This window comes from Alligator mississippiensis, chromosome 10 (genome assembly GCF_030867095.1).
Source record: "Alligator mississippiensis isolate rAllMis1 chromosome 10, rAllMis1, whole genome shotgun sequence".
Lineage (NCBI taxonomy): Eukaryota > Metazoa > Chordata > Crocodylia > Alligatoridae > Alligator > Alligator mississippiensis.
In genome coordinates, this window is record NC_081833.1 from 74,594,765 (window position 1) to 74,610,073 (window position 15,309).

General features: G+C 39.3%; 1 protein-coding gene across 4 annotated transcripts in view; it reads left to right on the top strand.

Annotated features, from left to right (window-relative positions):
* BANP (BTG3 associated nuclear protein) overlaps nt 1-15,309 on the top strand; it is a 215,539-nt gene that overhangs the window by 115,263 nt on the left and 84,967 nt on the right. For 3 of the 4 annotated variants that reach the window (XM_059713929.1, XM_014607885.3, XM_059713931.1), the window contains 3 exons: nt 3,763-3,893; nt 8,523-8,585; nt 10,787-10,831. In XM_059713929.1, coding sequence (XP_059569912.1) covers nt 3,763-3,893; nt 8,523-8,585; nt 10,787-10,831 — 239 coding nt within the window. The other variant, XM_059713930.1, reaches the window with a different exon arrangement.

The following is a 15,309-nucleotide window of genomic DNA, read 5'->3' on the forward strand; positions in this document are numbered from 1 at the left end:
ACCTGCGAAAAGTTAAGAGCGGCATCTTCCGTTTGGTGGACGATTGGGATGCTATTGTAGTTTTGTGCCAAAAGAAGGATGCTCTGAAAACACAATATCATACCTGAAGAGCAGCGGCATTAAATCAAGTGTTCGGACAATGTCCAAGTAAGCCCCTCTTTCTAAATAATGCAGTGGAAAGTTTCAACATGCGAGTTCAGCTGTATGGTTTCTCAGTGCCAGGGTTTCTCTAATATATCAAAGTTGTAAATGTGAGGCCAGATAGTTTACATGATAGTGATTTATAACTGTTGACATATCCTCCATTCAAGCTGTGCCCTATTCATGTTTGTGTTTGTTTTTTATGGGGAATGTTTAAAAATGGATAAATATTACTTCTGCCTGGTCAGAGATTTAGAGAGGGAAAAACAATTATACATAAAGGATGTTTTGTTTTTAGACACTGCTGAATTCTTTTTCTTTTTTTGTTGCTAACTGTGGCCATTGCATCAAAGCCAAAAATTGAAGTCTATTTATAAGCAAGTTTGCTTCTTGAGAGATGGAGTGTGAAGGCATTTTGTCCCCATCTCTCCCCTTTCCTCCTCCTGACTGTGCTTGACATTTGCAACGCTTACAGGCCCCCTGTTTAACCCAGTCGATATAAAAATGGTTTTTAATACCTATTAAATCACAGCTGGACTACAACATATACAAGTCTCTGTATTCTTCAGTTACAAATGCCAGCATTTCTTCAATATGCCGCAGGTATCGTTAACACACGGATACTCCTGTGTTATGAGCCGTTCTTGATTAGGAAGTTAACTAGTTTAAATCTGTCTCAAGTTTTTCTCAGAAATACCATTTATCAGTGCAGTGTTGTAAATTTAAGCTACAGGGAACATACCTCAAAAATGTTACTGAAGCTATAGGAGGAACAAGCCTTTGACTGTCAGTTAGTTCTGTCTTTAGTCCAACATCTGTGTGGAAAAAATGTGCGTCTGTCTGTATACACACACAATCCAAATACATAATCCTATAAATATATATATAATATATATATATATATATATATCCCTATCTTTGTTTTAAATATATAGGCTTATGTATTTGGACACCAGGGCTGTCCAGATGTTGAACTGTGCAGTGAAATTTGAAAAAATGTGCTGGAAATATGAAGTCACAACTGGATGGACTAATTTTGGCCTATAAGGACAAGATTAAAAAAATAGGGCTGGTTATCTAATAGCCTTGTGGTGTGCTTTCAAAGCTTCATAAAACAGAAATGATGGAAAATCAGTTCTGTGAAAATAACATGAAAATTCAACACACGCAGACAAGGGAAAAGATTTCAGAGTTTTCTGGAAGAATTGTTTATCCAATTAATTTTGCTGAACATAATGACAAAGTCTATTTACACATAAGAGAACTATCTAGCACCAGATCTCTAAATAAATTCCCTGTTGGCCTCACAAATGCACCTTATAGCTGTCCCAGGGAGCAGTAGCAGACTATGCTGTATTCAAGGACTGCCTGATTTTGTTTTTATGCTACCGTGGATGCCCATGGCACTGCAGGATATTGGGGGGTATTTTGAAGCAATGGCTTCTCTGAGAATTTGGATAACAGTGAAGCAACAGGGCATTGCTGACCCATGCCCCTAACAGAAGTAAAACCCAGCTTAAAAAGGTTAGCAATAACAATTAGCAATAACAATAGTTATTTTCTTCTCTTTGGTAGCTGTAGTTGGCTGTTTTATTCACAGGGTATCATTACAGACTGTTAATGAATTAAAGATGCTTGCTTGGAGTGTTAACAAACTTTCCGACAAATAACTGCATGATAGCTTAGCAGCACTGAATCGGTTTGCCATTTCATGGCTTAGATTTTAAAGTGCATGTTTGTTATCTTGTGTCAGTTGATTCAGAAAACAAGGTAGGTGGGAAGAGATGCTAATTTATATAAACTCCATTTTTAGAGCATTGCAACTAAAACGTTAGCAGGCTGGGATAAGCTCTACCCAAGGAGCACTCTTGCGCTCCAGATCATTTTGTGCTTCCAGAATAAACCTCAGAGGATTTAGTTAATTAGGGTGCTGGCAGTGTACTGGTGTGGAATAGGGTTTCTTTGCTTTCAGTAACTGCCCCCTATCTTTGTTATTTTGAAATGAAAATATACAGCCCGTCAGTCATCTGTAATGAGGGTAAGGCTCATCTAGTCTTTATGTAAAGAATAAATAAATGTAAAGCTATTAACAAGAAAGTTGTCAACTGTGCAAGTGCAGTGCCATTTTATTTCCTAAATATTTTCATTATGGTTTCCTGCAATAATACAGATTCATAGCCTTGTATTATGGGATGTTGCAATGTATTACAAGGGACCTCATTATGTTACTGTATGGTATATAGAGGTCATTACTGAGGCAATAAATAAATACAAATTAAAATGCTGATTTATAATAATTTCCTAAGTGTGTGTTTGTGACAATGTAATAGCAAAAAGGAAGCTGTTTAAATTTATCAAGGAAATAAAATGTGTTTAAAAATTCTCTGAATCCATCTTGACATGATTATATATGGTCCTTATGGTTGACAGCGCTGCTTCCAGCCATACAGCCATTATGATTTCGATTAAACTTCAAAAATATGTCCTACAAATAGTGTTGAATGTCTAAATCTCAAAAGAAAGGACGTTCAGGAATAGTAGTTAGTCTTAATTATCTCCATCGTTGGCCAGGGCATTCTGAGGTTCCCTCGAACAGTTCCCCTAATTTTCCCCTCTGCACGTTTAAAAGGACGCAAGGCTACTCGCCAGCGCTTACACCTATTGACTGTGTCTCAGTCTCTAGGTACATACCTGTACCTTGAGCCTCTTCTGTGTTCTCCATTGGGAAGCCCCAACTTAAAAAAATGTAGTCAGTCTTCAATAAGTAGTGCCAGTGGATTAAACATAATGAGTTTAGACATATTATTTTTCACCTTTGGTGTTTAAGTTCTAGGATATACTTTTTTCTGCCACCCTAAGGGGGAAAGATTTACACCAGTCCTTTTGATGGAAGAGGAGATTCTCTTGAAATCCTTTTAAGACTTGAGAAAATCGACAAAATACAGGCAGCTTTAAGAAAATACCGGTTATCACAAGATTTTCAATAAAATGACAAGAATTGACAACACTGATACGTGACTTGCTCATAAGAATGGGACGGTTGGGTCATTCATGTTCTGGTGGTAAATGTATTGCAGCGAAAACCCGGTCCTAAATGGGAATATATAAATTATGGCATTCATTCCTTGGCTTTTATCAGACACTCCAGAGGAGCAGTAAGATTTGGTATGTGCGCTGCAGAAAGTTACCCCCCGCCTGAAAGGAGGATGGTGTGTTGGCAGATGATGAGCAGATGGTTGGAGCATTGAGGATTATCCAAGTTGAGGAAAAATTTAAGTACGCTGTGATTTAGATGGCCCTTTTACCTTACGACTCTGCTCTCTGAGCATATCTTGTCTATGTGAAAATTTTAATCTAATTAACCTAACTACGTGTCATGTTTCAGAGACAGAAATGTAAGAGCATCCTTTGAACTGTATTGATGGTGTCTACAGTCCGACTCCGACTAATCAGGAAGCTGCAACCAAAGCATAAGAGTAATGCAGCTGATATGCGTCTGCTTACTCTCTCTGCAGTTTTTTATTAATTTTTTTTGCAGATTTTGGCCATACGTTATTGCCTGGCAACTGACCTGGAGATGTGCAAATAAAAAAAGTTGGGTTTTTTTTCTTTCTTTTTCAGAGGGCGCACAAAGTACAGTGTCGGCTTCTAATGAGATCCAGCAGAACCAGCCGCAAGCCCTCCACTACGCACTCGCTAATGCTCAGCAGGTTCAGATTCACCAAATAGGAGAAGATGGACAAGTTCAAGTAGTATGTACTCATTCTTAATCTCTTCTGTTCAAACAAATTTCCGCTGAAAACTTTGTGCCTCGTCTCTGATTCAGCTTTTTCTGAAACTTGTTTAGGATTGGCAGAGGCCTCTTATCTTTTCCTAGAAAGAAACCTAAACACTCAGGGCCTGATTTTTCTTTTATAGTTGTCAAAAATGCGCTTGCACAGTTTGCTCACACAACTACTGTAAATGAATGCATGCATATAAGGGTACACACAAATGGCCAGTTAGGCCTCTAATGAGTCATTTGTCTATGCAATTACCCTGATTATGCATGTAAGCCTAACAAATGTGTTTATATTGGTTTTCTAAAAATCTGCTGCTTCTCAGAATAGTAAACCATCCATTTCTGACTCATGTATCGTCATTCTTTAACATTGCCTTCACAAGCAGTTTTGGACATCTGTTAGCTTTACATGTGTATTCGTTTAGACACTTATATATACAAGCACAGTTTATAAATGTTGACAAATTCTAAAAATTCTGTTTAAATAAAGGTAAAATTTTGACCCAAACCCACAAAAGTCAGGGAATTTGGAAGTTAAGCCTGACACATCTATAATAACTCAAGCCCTTGCCGTTTTTAAAACCTCTTTTGGTACATTCTGAGGAAAATGATCTGGACTTTTGTAGCTTCCTGTCACAGTTTTAATGCAAAGCATTATTTTGCATTTAATTAAAAAAGATGTCAAGGAATAAAACACATTTCAGAAAGAAGTTGCAGCATATAGTGTTGTGATACTTCACTTTCAAAAAGGAGAAGTCACACCAAAATCAAGAGATCCCAATCAAATGCAAGCTAAGGCATTTAAAAAAATAATAAATTTGGGGTCTACCTCATTTGCCTTCTGTTTTTTTAAAAATGGGCTTTCAGTCTCCAGCAAGCTGGAAACTTCTTTTGGTAACTCTCAACATTTTTTCTTCTTCATCGTAATAATAGTGAACAGGATTACTACTGGTGGATCAGGACCCCCATTGTGCTAGACGCTGTACAAACAAGAAAGGAAAGGTGCTGAGGACAGAGAGCTCTTTCAAGTGTAATGGGAAGCATAGGAGAAAGCACAAGGATGTTTTGTTTGAAAATGTAACAAGTGAATGATGAAAGCTGGCACCGTGGCCTAGACTGAAAACGGGAATCAAATCTCTATATTGAATAAGATGAAAGTAGGGTGAGGATGGGTCCTGAAGGGGTTTGAAACTGAAGACAGTAGCTTGAATTTACTGTTACAGGGAAGGAAGGGGCAGTAGAGAGATGGTTGAGAGCAGAAACCTGGTCAAAACAGTGGGGTATGCAGATAGTTTTTGTGAATGGAGATGATGGGGCAAATTTGCATTTGCCCCGACCCAAGAAAAGTATGTGGCATGAAAGATGAGAGATGAGGGGAGCGTGAACAAACATTTTAGCTGCAGGTACATGAAGGAAAGAGCTTTTCTAAGAAATATAATGCAGAAAGAATTGGAACTGCTTAGAGAGAGGCTGGGTGCGAGTCTCTAGAGAGTCAAATATGATGTTCAGGTTACAGGCAGGATGGGTGACTTGTCTCTTCCAGTCCAAAATAGTATCTTAGTTTGTCCATCTGACATCTCGTGGCTGTCTAGTACCAGCTTACCCAATTTTAAGATAGCTAGCAGGTGTAAAACTTTCCACCAAGCCCCCTTGCTACTTCCTTATTTAACGCCAATGCCATGGATACTGCTCTCTGAGTTATCTGCATAGAGATGGTAGATGGCTTTGTGTCTATGGATGAGAGCACCCAGAAGTAAGTGGAAGACATGGGCACCAAGCACAGAGCCATGGGAAATCTGTAGCTCCTCCAAAGGACATGCAGAGTGAGTGATTAGAGAAGACAAATCTGGAGAGGAGCACTGTGAAAGTCATGGGACGACAAGAAGAAAAGCATGGCCAACATAGCTGAAGGCAGCTGGCAGGTCAAGGATGAAAATGATGGGCTGATTCTGAAATTTGGAAGAGGTCCTTAGAGAGGCTGATGGCAGTGGTTTCAAGGGTGTGCAAAGCGCAGGAGCCTGGTTGGAAAGGAGCTAGAAAGAGGACTGAGATGGGGTGCTTTGTACACAGGAGTCGGATAATTATATTGCAAAATAAATCAAAAGTGATACTGCTTCCCTGTGAGGATCTGTCTCACTTGTTGATTGGGGCCAGGTAGTGGATTGGAGTGGCACTCAAGGAGGGGTGGGGATAACTTTTGGCACGCATTTACTCAAGAGACAATCCTCCCATTGAGGAAACAAGGTTCTTTTACCATAAACTGAGCGGTAGCGTCATTGGTTTTCATTCCCAACTCCACCACTGTTTTGTAGTGCGATTACCATGTTTTGGTTTCCCCATCTCTTAAAGCACGTGTATTAATTTGACCCATCTCGCAGGATGTTTGTGAGCTTTAAAAATGTATGTAAATCATTTTGAGATCTTTTTCGTGAAGGACACAATAGAAATGCAAATTGCTGTTAGAAGATGTATAGACAAAACGCCTGCCTAAACGCATATAAAGTTGAGAGCTTATTACACAGAGATAAATGTGAATCTCTGGCATCATAATTTAAATTTAAACTGAAGTTTGCTAAACCTATGGTGGGTTGCAGCCAGTATCTAGCTGTTGTTGCCATATCAGCCCTGGGCTGCATTGGATGGAAATGACATTTTTTGCTTGTAGAGGACAATCTGCATAGATCAAGCTTCAGGTCGTTAGTAGGGCAAAGTACATTTGCAGTTAAATGCCCTGTACAGGGTGCATGAATTGCTGATGGCCTTTAGGTTTTAGTACTGCCAGTGCTTCCACTTTCAGGCTCAAAAATATTTATAGAGAAAATGTGAAAACAGAAATAGGTAGTGTTAGGAATGGACTAGATGCCAAGGAACTGCAAATGCCTCCATAAATTTTGTTTGGGGGTTGGGACAAAAATATTATTATTATTTTTTCTTGCTTGAATTGCTTAGGTGCACAAACTGAAGTTATTGGCCTTGAGGGCTGGCTGCGTACCTGCAGTGGATGAGCGAGCAGGTTTTTCTTGGACTGGTGAATGGTGTAAAGGTGAACAAAGTCACCTTTTTTCCCCCTTATCCTTGAAAGAATTATCTCTACCATAAACACGGCATAATTGCACCTTTTTAATTTTCAATGCTCTTCCCTGGGAGCCCTGAGAGCTTGATGTTAAGAAGGGAAAATGATTCTAATCTCAACATGGATTGGGTCTGCGCTCTAATTTTATATACAGTCCCTATTGTCAGTTTGATACTTTCAGTATGTTTTTTCTCCCTATAAATAGACAGCTTCCTTCCAAAGGAAATGAAACTGTTTGAAATAGAGGGATCTGTGTTTCTTTGAAATTCACATGCAATTGTTCTTGTGCTATAAAATAAGGGAGTCCTTTGACAGAATTCCAAATGGGTATCTTTAATCTCCGTTTCATACAGGCATATTAAAATGAAAACAAAGCCTTATAAGCCCCGAAGTAGGTTATTTAGAATCAAATGTGCCAGCAGGTAAATTGCAGTAGCAAAGGCTTCTTTAGGCCAGTCGGGATGCACAAGGACTTTCTTCACTTCCCTGCCCATTTTTTTTTCTTCCAAACGTTATGCTTGATTTCTTTCTGAAGTGGTTGTGTTAAGATCTGTGATATCAAGGAGCAACCTTATTAAAACTCTTAGGGCCAGGTCACTCCAATGGTGTAAATTGGCATAGCTGCATTGGAATTAATGATGCTATTCCTATTTACACCAACGGAAGATGTGACCTTTAGTGTAGTTTGATGCGTGCATGTGTCCATCCCGGTGAGCATGCAGTGCTTTATGGCAGATATGGGTAAATGCGAGATCTTTAATTGGACCAACTTAATAGTGGGAAAAATTGTTCGCTGCAAGCTTTCGGGCACAAGCAGTCTTCTTCAGGCAGAGGGAGAGTCTGCTGGTGTTTGTGTGCTCTCCTGTGTGGAATACAAGCCAATATGTCATATGCTTTCTGGATAATCTTGAGTATTTCTTTAAATATCTCGTTTTAGTTTAGTAGTCAGTGAATCCACTGCAAAAAGATCACAATGTCTTGAACTGAACGTATTTCGGGGAATGTTAAGAGCTTCCCACTCTGTTTTTTTCATCGTGTTTGACCCAGCTGCGTTTCATCTGCGGCAAAAGTAATCCCTATACATTACTGACATACCTTAAGGTCTGATCCTGCCGCCACACCCAGAAGTACGTTGCCTGACCTGCACTTAAAAGGTGTGCGCGTATGTATGTATTTGTGGCAGGTTTTGTGAATCATTTAAAATCGCTAAAAACTTAGAATTTTGGAAAGAAAGACACGGTACATTCCCCACGTCTATTCTTCCTGCCTTTTGTGAGTTAAATGCTTCACATATCAGACTTACTCTTCCATTGGTACTACATCTAAAAGAATGGACACATGTGGATATGCTTAATTTTTAAAGCAGTTTGCACACATAAGAGAATTTCAGCGAGTTACGATTTTTCTTTCCCCACCTTGTCCCTGCGTTGAATACGTAAGGCTGTACTATATCTGAGCTGATAGCTTCTCTGAGTTTTGATTTTCTTCTGATGCTTCTTGCTGTTTTCTTTGTTGCGGATCCCACAGGGTCACCTCCACATAGCCCAGGTTCCTCAAGGCGAACAGGTCCAAATAACGCAAGACAGCGAGGTAAGCCAAAACGTAACCTTTGAGCTCTGCTGAGATGAGGGCCATGTTTCTAAAACCGTTGTTCTCAGGATGGCAAAGAGAAGCTAATGCTGTCAGCGAGAGCAGAACTGAATGCATGCAACAGAGCCACGTCGAAACGGGCCTCAACGTCAGCGAATGCAACACGTTTCTACTCTGTGGATGTTTTTGCTTGGCCAGCATATTTTATTTGCAAATTGTGGTTTAGAGCTGATGTGCTTTTTAATGGGATTTATGGGAAGCAGACTTTAGTGTCTTCATGTTATAATAATGAGTACAATCTTTGTATGTTAGTTCAGAGAGAAAAGGATTGGGGATACATGCCGTGTAGAATGTGTTCAAAACACCTAGGAATAGCTTTAATTGTGAGAGCCGCAGATCAGGGAGGATTTTTGATTTTCTTCGTAAAGCAGGTATTTTACAGAATGAAGCAGTTTCTGCCTGCCTCTGTTACTCTTCTAGCAACCCCCTGAATTGAAACATTCACAATTTAGCTTCAAAATAGTGAAGCTAAAAGGAAACTGATAACTCCAGACTTACTCAGGCAAAACACCCATTGGAGCCAGTCGGATTTTGCCAAAGTTAAACCTTTATTGCTGGCTGCTGTGTATTTTGGGATGTTTCATAGCCTGAGATGGGGCTTGCGCTCTAATTAATTATGCCCTTCGGACTTGATTAGATGGGAAAGGTACTGCAAATAACCTAGAATGAGAACTAAAAAGTGCAGTAGCTGTTTTGCAACAACTTTGTGTAAGCACTTTTTCTGCATTTAGAGTACCTTTTTATGCCGTAGCCTAATCCATTTCCAAAATGGACTAAAGTAAACTTTATAAAGGCACGCTTAGCACATGCCAAGTGTCTACATGGGGAAGTTATGGCAGAAGAGTTATTCCAGGGCATTGCCCTGTGCAGATGAACCCTTATGCTAGAAATATTTATTATAAATGAAAATCAGTTTTAGTTGAAAGAAAGTCTCCTTTAAGGGTTTGACTCTGAGGATAAAGAGAAATGGAAGTGAATGGGAATGGCATAGCTCTGTAGCCTTAATGATAATAATTATTAAGGAATCTAGTGTGAATGTGAATGGCATAGCTCTGTATCCTTAGTGATAATCACACTCGATTACTTAATGATAATGGTCTGGAGCCACTAAATGATTCTGGTTTAGGAGAGGTGAGGAGTTCTGCGCTGAGCCTGGAACTCTTACACACCCAAGCTTCGCTGACCTCAGTGGGAGTTGTCTGGTATATAAGGATTTAGGAGCAGGCCTATCTTTTGTCCATGTGGGCTGAAAACATCTGGGTTATAATTTATTCCAATGTACACAACTTTGAAAGAAAGCAGAATTACTGCCAGTTGTATTAAGCATAAGAAAATCAAAGACTTTGATATGTTTCCTCATAGAAATTTGCCATTTCACCTCTTGTACCTATAGTATCTTGGATAGTGTTTTTTCCCCCCTTGACTTAAACATACTTTTAAAGGCCCTGTTTGAAAGTGCAAACCATTTTCTTTTTGTAATGGAGAGTCTTTTTTCCTTTTTCAGTGTTCATAGCTCTTGCAAATGGCTTATAGCATTCAGAATCTTTTGTAAGAGGTGTCTTTGTAATTTCTATAATAGAACCCTTTGTTCACATTTGCAATTGAGTTTTGATAAAGTAAAAAAAAAAAAGCTGTTAGCACAAGTGATAGCTTTGTAATAACAGATATTATATCCATTAGGAAAGCTGTATTTCAGACAAGTCAAAGATTTAAAAAGGTATTTTCCTAATTTTAGAATAACAAATGTTTTGAATTATGCACGTTTACATTTTATAAAAATAAGGGAATATGAGAAGAGAATATCTATCTGTGTAGAGGTCACACAAATAGATTTTTTATTTAATCATCACATGAAAAGCACCAAAAAAGAACTTTCTAGGTTGAAAAGAATCTCTAGAACAGTAAAAGCATCCATTCTCTGCGGTTAAAGTGCAAGGGCACTGTAGTTAAGTTTTATTGCCAAAGCATACAGACTTTCGGAAGAATTTCCTAAATTAATGGATTTCCTTGAGCGAATTACAATAACTTGTTAAATAATGAAATGGGGAACAGTTAAGCGCTCTGAAAACAATTTTCCTTAAACAGTCCTACTGTATTAATTTCCAAGGTATGTGTTTATTATCATTATTCTTTTTTTACAGGGTAACTTGCAGATACATCAGGTTCACGTTGGTCAAGATGGGCAGGTAGGAACCGATTCATCTGAGTTCAGTTTTAAATAGCACTGAAATAAATTTTTAATGATTTAAACTCTATGCTTGGACTGGGTTGACATTACTGAGCTGTTTTAATGACTAAGATTTGTGCCGAGTCTTCTGTTTAAATCTGAATGGATTAAACAGAAAACATAATGCAAAATCACTTGCTGAGTAGTTTGCCTGTTCATGATGAAACAGTTTACTATTTGGCCATACTTATTTCATCACTTATGCACTACTCTTTATCCATATGTTTTATACCTTTTCGTCTTTGACCTCTTCAGTCTCGTGCACACAAAACTGGATTGATTGCCTTGTGTACAATACATTCGACCCGGTGCTTTTGTTATCCACCATCAGTGTGGCCACATGTGGACCACAAGCTATGCAAACATAAGAACATTTGTTGCAAAGGTTTATGCAGATACATTTTCATTATATGACTGAAGAGAAATGGATCTACTTGTGTTGTTTTTGATAAAGATGGTTTTATTAGGTGCTTACATATGCATGTGGCCAGAAGAAAATGAGTCTTTCCCAACCTGCGGCAATGAGTATGAAATTAGCAGAATTAACAGATTTTCAATCTCAGGTGGAAGCAAAATTGCTAACAACTGATTGCAGGTGTCCTTTACCAAGAACACCTGCAAGGCTAAAATACTCGATTTCAAGTACTTAATATTCTTGTTAGAGAAACCTTCTCTCCTGGACACTTGAATAAATAATTGATTTTTGTTTTGGCTTAATGAGCACTGGGAAAAGTTGAGAAAACACAAGTCACTAAATTGAGCATTTGGAAGGGGCTGTTAGCACTCTGGCCTTTCGGCCACACCTGTGGGAAAGAGGAAACAACCTAACTTTTCTATTTAAAAAAAGTATTTTCTTTAGAAAATATTGGTTAGATTTTTAACAGAAAGTTTATTATTTAGTACTATTGTGACTGGAACAAAGATAATATGGTTTTTTCTCAAGGTAAGTGTTAGCACATATTTTACAGTGCTCTCTCTGTCTCCCTCTGTTTCTTCTGCCTGCCCTGAGCTGCTTTCCAAGTAAATTCTTATTAGATAATTGTACGTGCTTAACACTGGACTTTTATTTCTCTCGGACTGGTAGAAACAGATTATTTGCATTTCTTTTTGGTATTGCAAGCCTGGTATAATTTTTTCCCCCCTCTATAAAATGTGGTTTTACATGATATCTGGTAGAGCTTAAGTAAAAATATATGGTTGATCCCGTTTTGCTGGTGGTACCTACGTTGTACGTGGTTAAGTGATGCCATTCAGAAAATAGGAACATTCAACTCATTCTGCTGTTTCCTATGCTGGAATAAAAAGTTGTGATGTATGTATGAATTTCCAACACTGAAAAATTAAAAAATGTAATTTTATAGGTCTCATAAATGGCTCAGGAATACACGCCAACTCAGTGTATAAAGGAAATAGAGATCTCAGATTTTTATATATACGTGCCAGTCCCTCCCACGGAATTATAAGTGAAGGGAAGGAAAATATGGTTCGGTTAATTTTTCTTTAATTAAATCAGTTGTTCATTTGGGCATTATAGCTATTACCAGTGTAGAACATCGCTGGGTATGGGTTGGCTCTATGAAGAGTTGGAGAACTTCTGCCTAAAAACAGCCACAAAAAGTTTCACTCTCCCTTCCCTTTTTTTTTTCCCCTGTCCTGTTTTCTTGCCAGCGTTAGTTGAGAGTGACAAATTACAATATTGCGGATTCCCGCTGCCCCTGCTTTTCAAACTCCATTTTTCTCATACGGAACAAGACGCAAAGCAAATGGCGTTATGCTTTTTGAGCTGTTTCCTTCATGCACACTTGCTCTTGACTTCACAGAAGCAACTGCTATGCTAAGTAAACCGCCGGCCAGAATTGTCGTGGCTCCTGCGCCAAAGCAAGCACCTTCCCCTCGGCAGCAGGGTTCAGTAACTTTTATATTCTTTCAGATGTAGTTAGCTACTCTGTATTTTCCAGTCATTTGGGGAGTGGAAACAAGGGAGCAAGAGCTTGTGGGGGTGACGTTAGCTTCATTCTTAATTAAGTTGTCATGACCCTGATTTCCATACGTATTATTACTTTATTATTTTGATTGTGGAATCCATCAGGTTTGGATTTCTGTTTTTGCTCGGTGGAGAGAATGGCAGCCGAGGGAAGGATTTGTTTAGCGTTGTCGATTTTACACCGTGCTCCTTAACGATCTTCACTTCCGAAGTAGACAGGATCTTCAGTCTTTTTCCCCTAAAAAGTCATTATTCAAAGGCTTGAACGTAGGCAATACAGTCCGAAGGAAAAGATGCAGTGTTTAGTGGTGCGTTCTTGGTAGCTGGAGCACTGCTCAGATCAGTGACTTGCTGCATGTTCGTAATTGTCCTTCGCCTCATAGGGAAATGACTTTTTTTCTCTCATTTTTGAGCTTTAATTTGCTTTACCAAGGGACTTGAAGGCTGTCAGTAAAGGAATAATTACTCAGTTTCTTTTCAGCAGCGACCAAATATTCTTAGTTTCCTAAATGTCAGCAGCTCTTACTTTCGACTGCTAGCAATTCTAGTTGATAATTAATCTCACGCTTCCATATTCCACCTGTTAGTTGAAGGATGCTACCAGATGCTTTCTGGCCTTCCAGTTCTGAGCAGATTTTGTACAGCTCCCGCGCCCCTCAATTGTCAGCCGCAGGCAGCCTAGGGTGTGACGGACAGAACTGCGGTAAGTCGATAGAAACCGAAACAAAAGGTAGCTGAAATCTGCCGTTCAGCTATATCGGGGAAATGTTATCTGTCAAAATTTTCCAAGCTGATAGCTACATTTCCAGTCTTGCAAAGCCTGGTAATACTAGATGGTTCAGCATAGCGTTGCCAGCTGTTTCCCCCTCTCTCTCCCTCCCCCTTTGACTGTTCTGTCCTGGTAGTTGCATTGAATTTAGATCTTGTTTTTCTGGCCTCGCTGTCCACGGAACTAAGGAAACAATGCCAGAAAGAGCTCTCTACCTACACATGTGTTCTATTAGCTGGAAGTTTCATATGTCCGTGCACGTTTAATAAAAATACCAAACTGCAAAAATAATTAGACTTTATATTAACTAAGAGTTTAAGCCATTGGACCAACGGGAGTTTTTTGTACTTGGCAACGATCGTGGGTTACCAGAAGTTTCCTCGTTGTCTCTTTCTTTCCCCGGATTACCCACCCATGTCCCTTTACTCCATCCCCTTCTTCCTTTCATTAAGCTTCTGGGTTTTCCAGAGGTCCCAAAAGGTATCAAATGCATGCGTCTTACACAAGATACGTGAAGATAAGGTCATGGTGTTCAGGAACCCGAATTCTGTGTGAAAGCGGAGAAGTACCACTTCAGCACTCCTTCGCTTTTTAGCCTGCTCTTTTGGTTCACCCACCACTTCTCCAAGGGGGGAAATATTTTATGTGACACCAGACAAAATGACTTGGCTAATGACTTTATTTATCTAACATCATGATGATGATGACAGCAATAACAACAACAACTACTATTACTAGTAATAATAATAATGCTGTTTAAAAGACAGACTGTGACTGTATTTATTCCAACTGAGCAGATAGTTCGTTATACGGTTTTTAAAGGGGAAACATTAATGAATTGATCACTTCTTATTCTGAAGTGGCTGTGCCTGTTAATAGCATCTAGAAGAGTTAGCAGGATTTTGGGGAAACTATGCAGCCCCTTATGAGTTTAGCAAAGAAGCAACTACTTCTACTGTGAATTGCTTTTGCAATGCCTGTCCATTTGCAGTGTGCATACAGAATATGGACATGCTGTAGCCTATAAAATATAACTTTATAGCATCCATATTTCTGTTTCTCTCCTCATCTTCATGCCTTGCTTCTCCTAGGCTCGGTGGCAGCTATAAATTTTAGGCATAGTGGAATGAGATCGGCAAGGTAGCCCAGCAAACAGAAGGGCAACCCTTACATAACTAGCAGCCTGGGGAAAGAGTGAAAATGATTCAAGGGAGGAGGAGATGGAAACGCATCCAAGGTCAGAGCTAATGTCCTTGGTAGGCCCAGCAGGATGTTGGTGGAGAATATCAACGGGATTCGGGCACTGAAAAGCTTGGAGGGCAAATGCAAGAAGATTATATGTGAAAGTTAGGGTGAATGTGATAATGAGTCTAGTGTCCAGATCAGGCCCACCTCTGGTACACATCACGTGGCAAATACTGTAGTATGTGGACCGTCTCATTGTGTCCTACCACACACGTGACTGTATGTTACAGTGATCCAGAAGGAAACACGACCTCGCAAAGGTATCTGGAGTATCCCACGTATCTGTTTGTTATAATCGCAAGTGAGGAACCAGCTGTATATCTTGGTCTGAAGAATGGAAGGGGCAGAGAAGAGGCTCCAAATGTTTAAAAAAGCTGTCTAATTTGTCTGCCAGTTGATTCATAATATACTTCAGTGGCTGTTATTTCTGATTAGCTTA